Source organism: Lynx canadensis, chromosome D4, assembly GCF_007474595.2.
Source record: "Lynx canadensis isolate LIC74 chromosome D4, mLynCan4.pri.v2, whole genome shotgun sequence".
Lineage (NCBI taxonomy): Eukaryota > Metazoa > Chordata > Mammalia > Carnivora > Felidae > Lynx > Lynx canadensis.
Genome location: NC_044315.2, coordinates 81,917,690 through 81,930,451, shown reverse-complemented (window position 1 = coordinate 81,930,451; position 12,762 = coordinate 81,917,690). Strand labels below are relative to the sequence as shown.

The window sequence follows — 12,762 nt, the reverse complement described above, 5'->3', positions numbered from 1 at the left end:
TCTCTTAAGATGACTTATATAAACTGACCATAACCTCCTGTTGTCTTTTTTTAACTTTGTGTTCAGTCACTTCATCCTCAGCCAGTCTGATCTGGGGACACTTCTCTTTTATTGAGCTCCACCTGCCTCTGTCAGTGTGTGTGTGTGTGTGTGTGTGTGTGTGTGTGTGTGAGAGAGAGAGAAAGAGAGAGAGAGGGAAGGAGGGAGGGAGGGAGGGAGGAGACGTGCACGAGAGAGAGGGAGAGCAGGAGAGAGGGGAGATGGAGACTAGCGGGATTGAATAATGAGGTTGTTTATAGATACTGAGGGACTGAAAGGGAGACTATTGTGAAGGCATTGCTCATCACTAACACTATTTATATTTAATTACCTTTTGTTTGATTATAACATTAATATCAGATTAATTTAGGCATATGTAATTATGGCTCCAAATGTGTGTAAACTTTTTGTTCATGTAACAGTTGTTCACCACTTTAAAGTTTTGGAACCTTGACTAGGACTACATTATAATGAAGTTTTTGTTGTACAAGTGGAAACAGATTTTCTTAAATGGAGTCCCAAGATCAAATTGCTTTATGTATTGAAAGTGTTATACCTGACCACCATAAATAAAACTATGAATTCAATATCAGAAAATTCTGTTCTTAATCCAAATGCTTTTTACATTAGGCATAAACTAATCTGGTGTAGTGTTTAAGAACGAGTTTTGGTTTTATAATTTTTTTAATTTATATAATGCTCTAACATTTGGTAACAACAGAATTTTGTCAACTCTTGCATACCTTTCTTCTTCATTCTACATTCCTAAATAGATTTGGTATGGTTCCTTTCATTTTTACATAGTGTACTTTTTATTGCAATTATACAAAATTTTCAAAAGGATCTCTTCCCATTCACTCATCAGGCTTCTTTGATACATGTGTATTTTGCTTGCTACATTAATTACATGTCTACGTGTGTGTGTGTGTGTGTGTGTGTGTGTGTGTGTGTGTGTTTTCATGTGACATCTAACAGCAGAGTTTGGTGTAGACTGTATTTGATATTTAGCTGATGAAACTTTTTTTCAAAGCTATTTCCTCCTACTTAAATCTTTTCCCATTGTCTTCCCCCCCCCCCTTCCAGGGTAAATTTAGTGCAATATTCACCAATATATGTTGATTGTTTTTGAAACAGGTATCGATTAAGGAACAAAAAGATCAATGCAACTGTAAGAACATTTCCTCTTCTAAATAAAGTTGGTGTAAACAACACTGTCACAACCACAGCCGGAAATGTCATTTCTGTCATAGGAAGTACTGAAACAACGGGGAAAATTGTTCCAAGTACAAATGGAATTTCAAATGCAGAAAACAGTGTTTCCCAGCTAATCCCACGTAGTACTGACAGTACTTTAAGAGCTCTGGAGACTGTGAAGAAAGTGGGGAAGGTTGGCACTAATGGTCAGAACGCAACTGGGCCTTCTGTAGAGTCTGTAACTGAAAAGTAAGTATTAGGTAAAAATGGTTACTGTGAGTTACTCAGCCTTTTGAGAAATGACTGAGTATTTTAATTTATCCTAAGGGAAAGGAACTAATCAGAATTTTTAATGCATAATCTTCACCTAGTGGAAAAAGCACTTGAATCCCCCAAAATTTGAGTTCTAGTCCTGGCTCTGCAGTTGAAAAGCTCTGTGACCTTAGAAAGTCAATTCAGCTCTGGGTTTTGTTTTCCTTGACTGTAAACTGAAGAGTTTGGACCAGAATTGGGTTTTTTCCACACTTAGATCTTTGAACTTTAGGATCGTATACAGAGGGGTACCAGAAAGGGGCTAAATAGAAACCTCAGCAAGGTGAGATTCTAAGCCTCCAGCCTCTGCTTCACTCAGAACAGTCTATTCTATATTCTTTAATGATGTGTAGTAGCTAAGAGGGGGCTCTTGGGAGGCAAACTCCCTTGGTTCAAATTCTGGCTCACTGTTTTCTAGCTGTTTGAACTTAGGCCAGTTAATCTGTCTCCCTCAATTTACTCATCCACAAAATTCATACAGTAATAGTAACTACTACACAGGTTGGTTGCACAGATTAAGTGAATCACTATTGCAGTGTGCATTGAACAGTACCTCAATATCTTGTTGTTATTATTACCAATATTTTCAGGTTTCAGCATAAGGAAGGGTTTTGGTTCTTTAAGAAAAAAGTTTTAAAACTTTCTGACCATCTGAGTTACTTACACCTCAGAAATCTCATGCTTTGGTATTGTTTTAGGGTCTCAGTTAAATCATGTTCCGATTTTGTTGCCCCTGAATAGTCGGTCAGCATTTATTATATGCCTTCTAGGAACAAAGTATTATGCTAGTGATTTCATATAATAAACAGTGGGTAGGTAAGCAATTATATTCTTTATTTCTGCAGTTAGCATATGATAGGAGGATTTGTTTATTGGAGGATCCTTACAGTTTTCTCTGGGAGAGATTTTTAGAAATGACATGTCAGAGAACATTGTCTAGTTAGCATATGATATTTGAACATTCATTCTGAGCTATGTTCTTGTCACACTTGAAAATACAGGACATGTGGGGCGCCTGCGTGGCGCAGTCGGTTAAGCGTCCGACTTCAGCCAGGTCACGATCTCGCGGTCCGTGAGTTCGAGCCCCGCGTCGGGCTCTGGGCTGATGGCTCAGAGCCTGGAGCCTGTTTCCGATTCTGTGTCTCCCTCTCTCTCTGCCCCTCCCCCGTTCATGCTCTGTCTCTCTCTGTCCCAAAAATAAATAATAAACGTTGGAAAAAAAAAAAAAAAAAGAAAATACAGGACATGTATAAGATCTCTTTTCCTTTAAGAAACTTACGAGAGTATAGTTGTGGAGACAGCATTTACACAAATGAAGCAAAATTGGAATTGGATGAAAGAACAGGAATATTTTATATTGCTGGGAAAAATATGGTGGATTTCAGAAAAAGAAACAGCATAATATGGGTCAAATTTGTTGGTAATTATTTGGAATATTGAAGAGACCAGCCTTTTAGAACAGGAAGTTTATGTTAGGGACTGGTTAAAATAAGATTAGATAGGTAGGTTGCACCACATTATGGAGACCTTGTGTTACATATATGTTTAGAAAATGAGCTTTTGAAGGTTTCTGGCAAGGTAACCTAGAACTGTTTTATATCCATACGAGTGGAATGTATTCAGCCGTAAAAAAAAAAAAAGGAGTAAATACTAATACATACTACAGTCAATGTGGATGAACCTCGAAACTGTTAAGTGAAAGAAGCTAGATACAAAAGGCCATATATTACAGAGTTCTATTTATGGTAGTGTCCAGAATAGGCAAATCCAGAGAGACAGAAAGTAGATGAGTAGTTGCCAGGGGCTGTGGAGTGAATGCTAATGAGTAGAGATTTCTCTCAGGGCTGATGAAGGTGTTTCAGAATGAGGTAGTGGTGATGGTTGTTGCACAACCTTGTGAGTATACCAAAACTCACTGAATTATACACCTTAAAAAGTAAATCCTATCCCAATTTTTTTTTTAATTATAGACTAAGGGAACAACTTGAAAAAATAAATAAATCATTAATTCATTCAAAAATTAGGGATCTTCTATGTGCCCAACACCAGCCAGCTGGTAGAAGTAATGAAAATGAACTAAATAATACTACTCCCTGCCTCTGAGGGTCTTACAGTGTGGTTTGGAGGCAGACGTAAACAGATATTATATAATACGTTCTGATAGGTACTATAATGGAGCTGTGTTCCAAGTGTTATTGGAACACAAAAAGTAATAATATTCTATAGGGAGTTATTATGAAAGACTCCCTGGAGGTAAAATGAGCCCAGGAAGACCTGAGGTAGTTCCAAAAGTATGGATAGTTGGGAAGGAAAGATCTTATCAGGACAGGAAGCAGCCCTGGCAAAATCAGGTAGGCAGGAGAGGGGTGCTGCAAAGGAGAGCCTGGAATCCTGAGAGCCATGTAGGCTACAGCTGTAGTAATCTAGCTGTCTGTCTGGAATGTGGCTGAAGGTTAGCTTTTTCCTTAGTCTCATTTTTGTGGATAGCTTGCATGATCACGTGAGGCTATGAATCTTGTCATGGATTTTGATGCCTTTTCGCTGACAAGTCTAAAAATTTGCCATTTCTTTTTATGTTTATTTTTGAGAGAGAGAGAAAAAGTGTGAGTGGGGAAGGGATGGGTGGGGGGAGACAGTATCTGAAGGGGGCTCTGCTGACAGCAGACAGCCTGATGTGGGGGCTCAAACTCACGAACCACAAGATCATGACCTGAGCCAAAGTTGGACGTTTAACCGACTGAGCCACCCAGGTGCCCCCTAAAGTTTGCCATTTTAAAGTACTTATCCCAATTTGACAGTATATAACCTTTTGATATGGAAGGACCAGATGATCTATGTAAAGCATGTAGCATAGAGCCTGGAATGTGCTCAGTAATTGCTCAATAAGAGTTATATTACTGTTACAAGGAAATCCTAATTATTTTCCTTGTTGCCTTTATTTAAGTTCAAAGAATAAATATAGCCCTAAAATATCTTTAAACTGTAAGTCAGTAAATTTGTATCTGCTATTATTACCCACAGTTCCTTAGTTATTTCCATTTTACACATAAAAGTAAACATCTGCTAGACTAATCTGCTGTGCTAGACTTAAAAGCAGCCCATACTTGTTTGTATTCTAGCTTTAAAAGGGCTTCTCTAGCTTGAGAAAAACCCTTTAATCTACTTGGGATGCAACATATTGAGTTCCTGCATCATTAACAAGTTCTTTTTCTGGAGTCACCACATATCTAAGCTCTGCCAAAGTTTGACTTCTCAGTAGGGCATAAGAAAGACGTGGTGAGATCCTCTGGAGCTGATTGCCTGGTGACTCAACAAAGAAAATCCCTGGTTAAAAAAAGATAAAAAGTTTGGTTATTTTGCATCAATTGAATGAGTAACCATATATTGGCGTTTCACTCATCCACTCTATTATGTGGCAGGAACTATTTCATTTTTTCAACAGATATTTTTACTGAATGACTATGCCAGGAATTCTTCTAGATGTAACAGTTAACTTTTCTAGATGTAACTTTGGATAGACAGCAGTTAACAAAATGGACAAAAATGGCCTTTTCTCAAGGAGTTTACATTTTAATCCATCTATCTCTTAATAGAACAGTCCTTCTTTTACATGTCTGTCGTCTTTGTCCCAGATAATTCTGGTAGACTACAGTGGGCTCTTGAAAAATACAGGGATAGGGGACACTTTTGACTTCCTCAAAATGTAACTACTCATAGCCTACTATTGACCAGAGGCCTTACTGATAACATATTATCAATTAACACATATACTGTAGGTTGTATGTACTGTATATCGTATTCTTGCTGTAAAGTTAGCTAGAGAAAAGAAAATGTCATCAATAAAATACAAGGAGGGGCGCCCTGGCTGGTTTAGTCCGCAGAGTATGGGACTCTTGATCTAGGGGATGTGAATTTGAGCCTCACGTTGGGGGTTGAGTTTACTTAAAACAACAACAACAAAAAGATATTTTAAAAAAGAAAATACATTTACAGTACTATTCATTGAAAAAAGTCTGCATATAAATGGGCCCATGCAGTTCAAACCTGTGTTGTTCAAGGGTTAACTGTAGTTATTGAACAATAAATTTAAGGGTGAACCTGTTGAACAGGACTTTTTAAAAATTTTTTTAAATGTTTATTTTTGAGAGAGAGAAAGAGAGGGACAGAGCATGAGTGAGGAGGGACAGAGAGAGAGAGAGAGAGAGAGAGAGAGAGAGAGAGTCCAAAGCAGGCTCCAGGCTCTGAGCTGTCAGCACAGAGCCTGATGCAGGGCTCGAACCCACGAGCTGTGAGATCATGACCTGAGCCAAAGTCGGACGCTTAACCGACTGAGCCACCCATGCGCCCTGAATAGAAATTTTTTTTTTTTTTTTAATTTCCACTAGGAAAAATCTTTGTTTATACAATGAGTAAAAAGGGATTGATGGATCACATTAGTGCCTGGGCTTTGTTTGCATTCTTTTTACCCTTGCCAGAATATGAGATCTGTTACTACAATCCTGTGTATCAGCAGTGTAGGGTGGCAATGAAATTATTTGTCACTATGGAAATAACCTAAATTTTCTCTATTAGTGGTTTCACTATATAATTTTATGAAAAATTCCTACTGAGGAAGACAGCAGTTACAGACAGTAATTTATTCTTTGTTTTTGATAAATTATCTCTCCAGTAAAATTGGCTCTCCACCCAAGACTCCTGTAAGTAATGTAGCGGCTACCTCAGCTGGGCCTTCTAATGTTGGAACAGAGCTGAATTCTGTGCCTCCAAAATCCAGCGCATTTATAACTAGAGTACCAGTATATCCTCAGCATTCTGAAAACATTCAGTATTTTCAAGATCCAAGGACTCCGATACCCTTCGAAGTCCCACAGTACCCCCAGACAGGTAAGTAATTTTAGGCAATTCTAAGAAAAAAAAGAAACTAATATATATTGTCCTTAGATACATAAGTGAATCACTTATATCTAGAATATCTATATTAAGAAATTAATCTTTTGGACTATATAACCCTTAAGTTTTCTTCCTGCCCTAAGAATTAATGATTCTGCATGCCAATAGTTTTAAGATTCTCCTTCCTTTACGTCAAATATAGAGTCCATGGATGAGCTTCAGGGAGTTCTGTGAATCCCTTGAAATAGTTTGTGGAATGTTTGGTTTATATGTACTTAATGTATAATTTTGGAAAGACAATACACAACCTATATAGATTTTGAAAGGGGTTTTTACCTCTGCTCCCCCAAAGCTATGAATCAATAATGTAACTGATTACTTAATCCAAAACCTGTGGCAGTAGATGCCCTAGAAGGAAACTTACCAGCCATCTCTTAATAGCCTGTCTTGTGTTTTTGAGGAGCAGTTTAACATAGGAGTTCATATAGTAGTGTAGTGTCTGTCTAAGGCAGGAGTAACTAAGGTTCAAAGTTTATTTTCTTTTCCCACATTAAAAGCTGGTTTAGAGTTAAATCATTGTACAATGTTGGATTTTACTAAGATTACATTAAATATTCCTTTTTCTAATTTTTAAGGATACTACCCACCACCTCCAACGGTACCAGCTGGTGTGGCTCCCTGTGTTCCTCGCTTTGTGAGATCCAATAATGTTCCAGAGTCCTCCCTCCCACCTGCTTCTATGCCATATGCCGATCATTACAGTACATTTTCCCCTCGAGATCGAATGAATTCTTCTCCTTACCAACCTCCTCCTCCGCAGCCGTATGGACCAGTTCCGCCAGTACCTTCTGGAATGTATGCTCCTGTGTACGACAGCAGGCGCATCTGGCGCCCACCTATGTACCAACGAGATGACATTATTAGAAGTAATTCTTTACCTCCAATGGATGTGATGCACTCGTCTGTTTATCAGACGTCTTTGCGGGAAAGATACAACTCATTAGATGGGTACTATTCAGTGGCTTGCCAGCCACCAAGTGAGCCAAGGACAAGTGTGCCTTTACCAAGGGTAAGTGACAGTGGAAATAGGACTGCTACTGTAGTGTAGTGGGTAAAGAGCCCACTGTCAGACTTGGTGTCCTACCACCCAGGTATGGGTTTCTAGCTCCTCCAGTTAGAAATTGTGTGACTTACAGAAGTTACTATATGTTCTGTACGTCAGGTTTTTCATGTTTGGTGGCAATAATGGTACCTACCTCATAAGGCTGTTGTGAGGATTAAATCAGAAAAACAAAGCCCTTGGAACTGGACCTGATACATATTAATGCTCAATAAATGTTATGCTTGGATAGGAAACTGATGGGAAGGTATAGAGAAATCTCCAAAATACAAGGACAGGGCCTATTTTCAATATCCCCACATAGATACAAATGACTTCTCTAAACCAGAAAACTGAGTGCTCACTTGACTAAACATTAATCCTTTCATTTAAATGTGTGGAGAATAGGCTAAGGTGACTTCCCTGCTGTATTTTTTTGTCCCAACAATATAATAAACTGTTTACGTTATTTCCACAGGAAATAGACAAGTTTATTTACTGCTCCCTAGATGATTAAGATTGTTTCTTTTATCCCCCCTTAGGAACCTTGTGGTCATTTGAAGACCAGTTGCGAGGAGCAGATAAGAAGAAAGCCAGAGCAGTGGGCACAGTACCACACTCAGAAAGCACCTCTTGTCTCTTCAACTCTTCCTGTGGCAACACAGTCACCAACACCACCTTCTCCTCTATTCAGTGTAGACTTTCGCACTGATGTAAGAAAGGTCTTCATCACTTGATGTTGCAAGGATAGGTCAAACACCCGACTTCAGAGCACTCTTTCCAACCAGGGTTAGCTGTGTTGGGTATTTTGCAGCAGTTTAGTGTGAAGTTGAGTCACGTAGTTCAGTGAACATTGAGTTTGTGAGAAGCACTACAGTTAGGCATTGTGAGACTCTGAAGACCATTAAGTTTTTAATGGTCTTAAGACCTGTTCCACCAAGAATTGAAAGTCTCTCCAGCAGTATAGTTGTCATTATTTTTCTGTTTTTTAGTAATAAGATTTATATCTACCATTTATTGAGCACCTACTTGTGCCAGGCACTGTACTAAGCATTTGCATAATGCTATTTTATTTAATTCTCACAAAAATCTTAGGGGGCAGGTATTAAATCTATGTTTTTTAGAAATCCTACTCAGAGAAATTAAGTAATCTGCCCAAAGTAATAAATTCAGCTTGTAAGTAGCTGGGATTTGAATCCTGATCTAGCAGAAGCATTTCTTCCTTACTTCACAGGAGTTGCAGAAATGCCTGTGGTTTTATTCATGCAGTTTTGCATCACTGTTAATTATTCTTGTTGTTACAAAACAAATTTTTGTATCAGGATCATTTCAGTGTACCTTGTTGTTTTCAGTACTTTTATATATACGACAAACCATTATTTTTTTAATTCCTCTAATTTGATTTATTTCCCATTCTTTTGGGCTCTAATATCTAAAACTTTTAAAAATTTTATTATGAAGAGTGCCTGGATGGCTCAGTTAAGTGTCCAACTCTTGATTTCGCTCAGGTCATGGTCTCATGGTCGTGAGATTGAGCCCCGTGTCAGGCTCCGTGCTGGGCATGGAGCCTGCTTAGGATTCTCTCTCACTCTCTCTCTCTCCCCCCTCCCCTGCTTGCATGCTCACTCTCAAAAAAAAGTAAATAAATAAAATTTATTATGAAAAACTTCAAGCATATACAAAAGTAGAATAGTATAATAAACCCCACGTACCCATCACCCCCTGTTACCTACTCTTCAGTCTCATTTGTACCCCCTCTTCCCACTGGATTATTTTGAAGTAATTCAGATAACATTTTTTCATCCATAAATATTTCAATAAACCACTGAATTCTTAAACTAGATCCAAATTTCTCATCGAACTGAGACTTCTTGAAAGCAACTAAACATCTTGACAACAGAGTGATAGAGTTGCCACTTGCTTGATAGAAAAATGTATTTGCATTTTTTTATACTATGCTTTAAGAAATAATTATTCCTCTGGGGAGCCTGGCTGGCTCAATTGGTAGAACATGTGATTCTTGATCTCAGGGTCATGAGTTCAAAGCCCCACATTGGTGTAGTGTTTACTTAAAAAAAAAAAAAAAAAAAATATTTCCCTGAGACTCAGATCTGCTATTTGCTAGTAATATGACTTGTAATATGTAATTTAACTATTTTGGCATCAGCTTTCTATATCTAGTAAACTAGATTTAATGATTATGACAACTTTAGTATTCTGATCCTGTAATAATTTGGACAGTCCTTTTAAAATTTGTCCACTTTTTCTTCTAGTTCCAGACAGCCTTCTTTGAGTTCTTTTTTTAAATTTGATCCTGCATGGTTTATCAGTTATATTCCCATATTTACATGATGGTCTTTTCTCAGAATCGTAAACTATTCTAGGACACGGACCATAGTGTGTGTGTGTTTTGCCTTTTTCCATTTTTTAGGAGTGCTTCATACCGTGTTAGAGACATGCTGCAAATATTTGTTGATTTGGTGTTTGATAGTCAGGGGTTCCTTATGAGTACCAAAAGAGCAAAATAAAAAGAGAAGTCATTCTATTTTCTGTAGTAAATAATGTAAATACAAATAGTATAATTATTACTTGTTACATATGACAGTATTTTTATATTAATTATTGAAAGTTTTTATATTATTTGTTCATTATGAAGTCCTATATATTCTATAATAGTTACTTTGTATTAGTTACAAGTTTGTAAGTTTAACAGTTTTGTACTAATTGACTATGCCTTTTTTTTTTTTTTTTAATCAGTTCTCTGAGAGTGTGAGTGGTACAAAGTTTGAAGAAGATCATCTTTCTCATTATTCTCCTTGGTCTTGTGGCACCATAGGCTCCTGTATAAATGCCATCGATTCAGAGCCCAGAGATGTAATTGCTAATTCAAATGCTGTATTAATGGTATGATTTGGGGGATTGGGGGGGATATCATGCATGTTGACTCAAGTTTTAGAATGATTGAATGCTTTCATCTTCATATTGTTTGTTGCTATATAACTCATCTGTAAGCAGCTGAGTTATATTTAGGTAAGTCTGAAATAAATTGCATTTAATGCTTAAATTATTTGAGCTAGTTTGGTGGTTTAAAACGGATGTTGGATTATCACTAAGATGTACTGCTAGTGTTAAATTTACCAGAAAATTTGATTACATGTCTTTTGAAAGCATGTACCTGTATTATTAGCTGAAGTAATTGACAACGTTCCTTTTAATTGATTTTCTTTGGTTTATGCAGGACCTGGACAGTGGAGATGTTAAGAGAAGAGTGCATTTATTTGAAACTCAGAGAAGGACAAAAGAAGAAGACCCAATAATTCCATTTAGTGATGGACCTATCATCTCAAAATGGGGTGCAATTTCCAGATCTTCACGTACAGGTTACCATACCACGGATCCTGTCCAGGCCACTGCTTCCCAAGGAAGTGCCACTAAGCCTATCAGTGTATCAGGTAATCCCCTTAACTAGTATCTCACTTGCTGTATTCTAACACTGTGCTTTTTAATCCTCACTTTGTGAGGTACAGCACATTTCCCTCTATTTAACAGTCACAGGAGCTCAGAATTAAATGGTTTAGCCAGAAGAACATGGCTGGTTGGATAAAATATGGATCTTTTTTAAAAAAGTGTATGTTCACATTTACATATTGATATTTCACTTTTCTGATCATTGTTTCTTTCTACCTTTCTGTAGATTATGTTCCTTATGTCAATGCTGTTGATTCAAGGTGGAGTTCATATGGTAACGAGGCCACGTCATCAGCACACTATATTGAACGGTAATGTTACTCTTACTTCTTTTGGATTCTCTATTTTCAGACTTGTGTGTATCCTCAGAGTATAGATCCTACCCCCGATTATTCATGAAGCATACTTTAATGATTTTAGCTGAATAACAGATTTCTGAGAAAACATTCAAATGATGACTGAAACTTTCAGAGTTGATTAATTACAGAAAACGTATTTGGTACATGGCCATTACTGCTTTAGTTGCTTCAACTCTTTCAATTTTATAATTGTAAACATATTTCTCTTTAAAGGGACAGATTCATTGTTACTGATTTATCTGGTCATCGAAAGCATTCCAGTACTGGAGACCTTTTGAGCATTGAACTTCAGCAGGTAGTCTCTGTGTCCCTCAGCTTTAAATTCTTAAAATAAAATGGCAGTTGAAAGCTATGGTTGAAAGCTAACTTTACCTTTGTTTTTTTTCCCCTATAGGCCAAGAGTAACTCGTTGCTTCTTCAGAGGGAGGCCAATGCACTGGCCATGCAGCAGAAGTGGAATTCCCTGGATGAAGGCCGCCACCTTACCTTAAATCTTCTAAGCAAGGAAATTGAACTGAGAAATGGAGAGGTAAAAAAACTGAACCTCTCAGCTTCATGCTTAATGTATTTGCTGTTTGGTGCTGCTGTGTGTTAGTTTATGCCATTACCTAGTGTATGTTAGCATTCCTTTTTCTGGTGGATGATTGTTTTTCAAACTCCGAATAGAAATAAAATTGCAGTACCAGCTTTTATTTCAATCATTGAGATTCTTACTTTAATCTGAAAGGGGGGCCCCAGCCTCCCCAGGTATAAAATCAGCATTTTTTCTTTATTACAGAGTGATTATACAGAAGATGCAAGCGATACTAAGCCTGATAGGGATATTGAGTTAGAGCTTTCGGCACTTGATACTGATGAACCTGATGGACAAGGTGAACAAATTGAAGTAAGTACCACAATTAGATATTTAGGAAGCTTTATTCAATTGGAAACTACAAAATACTTTCATACTGAAGGATTAACATTTTATTTTCTTAGGAGATCCTGGACATACAGCTGGGTATCAGTTCTCAAAATGATCAGTTGCTGAATGGAACAGCAGTGGAAAATGGGCATCCAGTCCAACAGCACCAAAAGGAGCCACTGGAGCAGAAGAGACAGAGTTTAGGTGAAGACCATGTGATTCTGTGAGTGTTAGACAGATAACTCATAACCAGTGGACATAGGTTGTGAATATTTAAATAAAATAAATGCAGTGTTACCTGCAATTTTGGCTCTCTCCTGTGAGGCGAAGACCTTATGTAATAGGGCAGTGATTGGGTCAGTCTGAATTTTTAGGAGAGAAGAGGTAAACTTGAACAAAATAGTCCATTTTTAAGTAGCCTGAGACCTGCTTTTTTTGTGGATAAAAGTTTGTCCTCGTGCTCCAGCATCAGGTTAATACTTCCTCAGTCTGGTAGG

General features: G+C 37.6%; 1 protein-coding gene across 3 annotated transcripts in view; it reads left to right on the top strand.

The window, feature by feature from the left end:
- Window positions 1-12,762, top strand: part of RC3H2 (ring finger and CCCH-type domains 2) — a 52,578-nt gene that overhangs the window by 33,576 nt on the left and 6,240 nt on the right. Inside the window, exons 10-20 of one of the 3 annotated variants that reach the window (XM_030294458.1) lie at window positions 1,174-1,482; window positions 6,215-6,429; window positions 7,071-7,504; window positions 8,077-8,247; window positions 10,292-10,438; window positions 10,773-10,986; window positions 11,229-11,313; window positions 11,575-11,656; window positions 11,756-11,890; window positions 12,140-12,247; window positions 12,340-12,488. In XM_030294458.1, coding sequence (XP_030150318.1) covers window positions 1,174-1,482; window positions 6,215-6,429; window positions 7,071-7,504; window positions 8,077-8,247; window positions 10,292-10,438; window positions 10,773-10,986; window positions 11,229-11,313; window positions 11,575-11,656; window positions 11,756-11,890; window positions 12,140-12,247; window positions 12,340-12,488 — 2,049 coding nt within the window. The remainder of the gene's footprint in view (window positions 1-1,173; window positions 1,483-6,214; window positions 6,430-7,070; window positions 7,505-8,076; window positions 8,248-10,291; window positions 10,439-10,772; window positions 10,987-11,228; window positions 11,314-11,574; window positions 11,657-11,755; window positions 11,891-12,139; window positions 12,248-12,339; window positions 12,489-12,762) is intronic. The other 2 variants (XM_030294460.1, XM_030294459.1) reach the window with 2 other exon arrangements.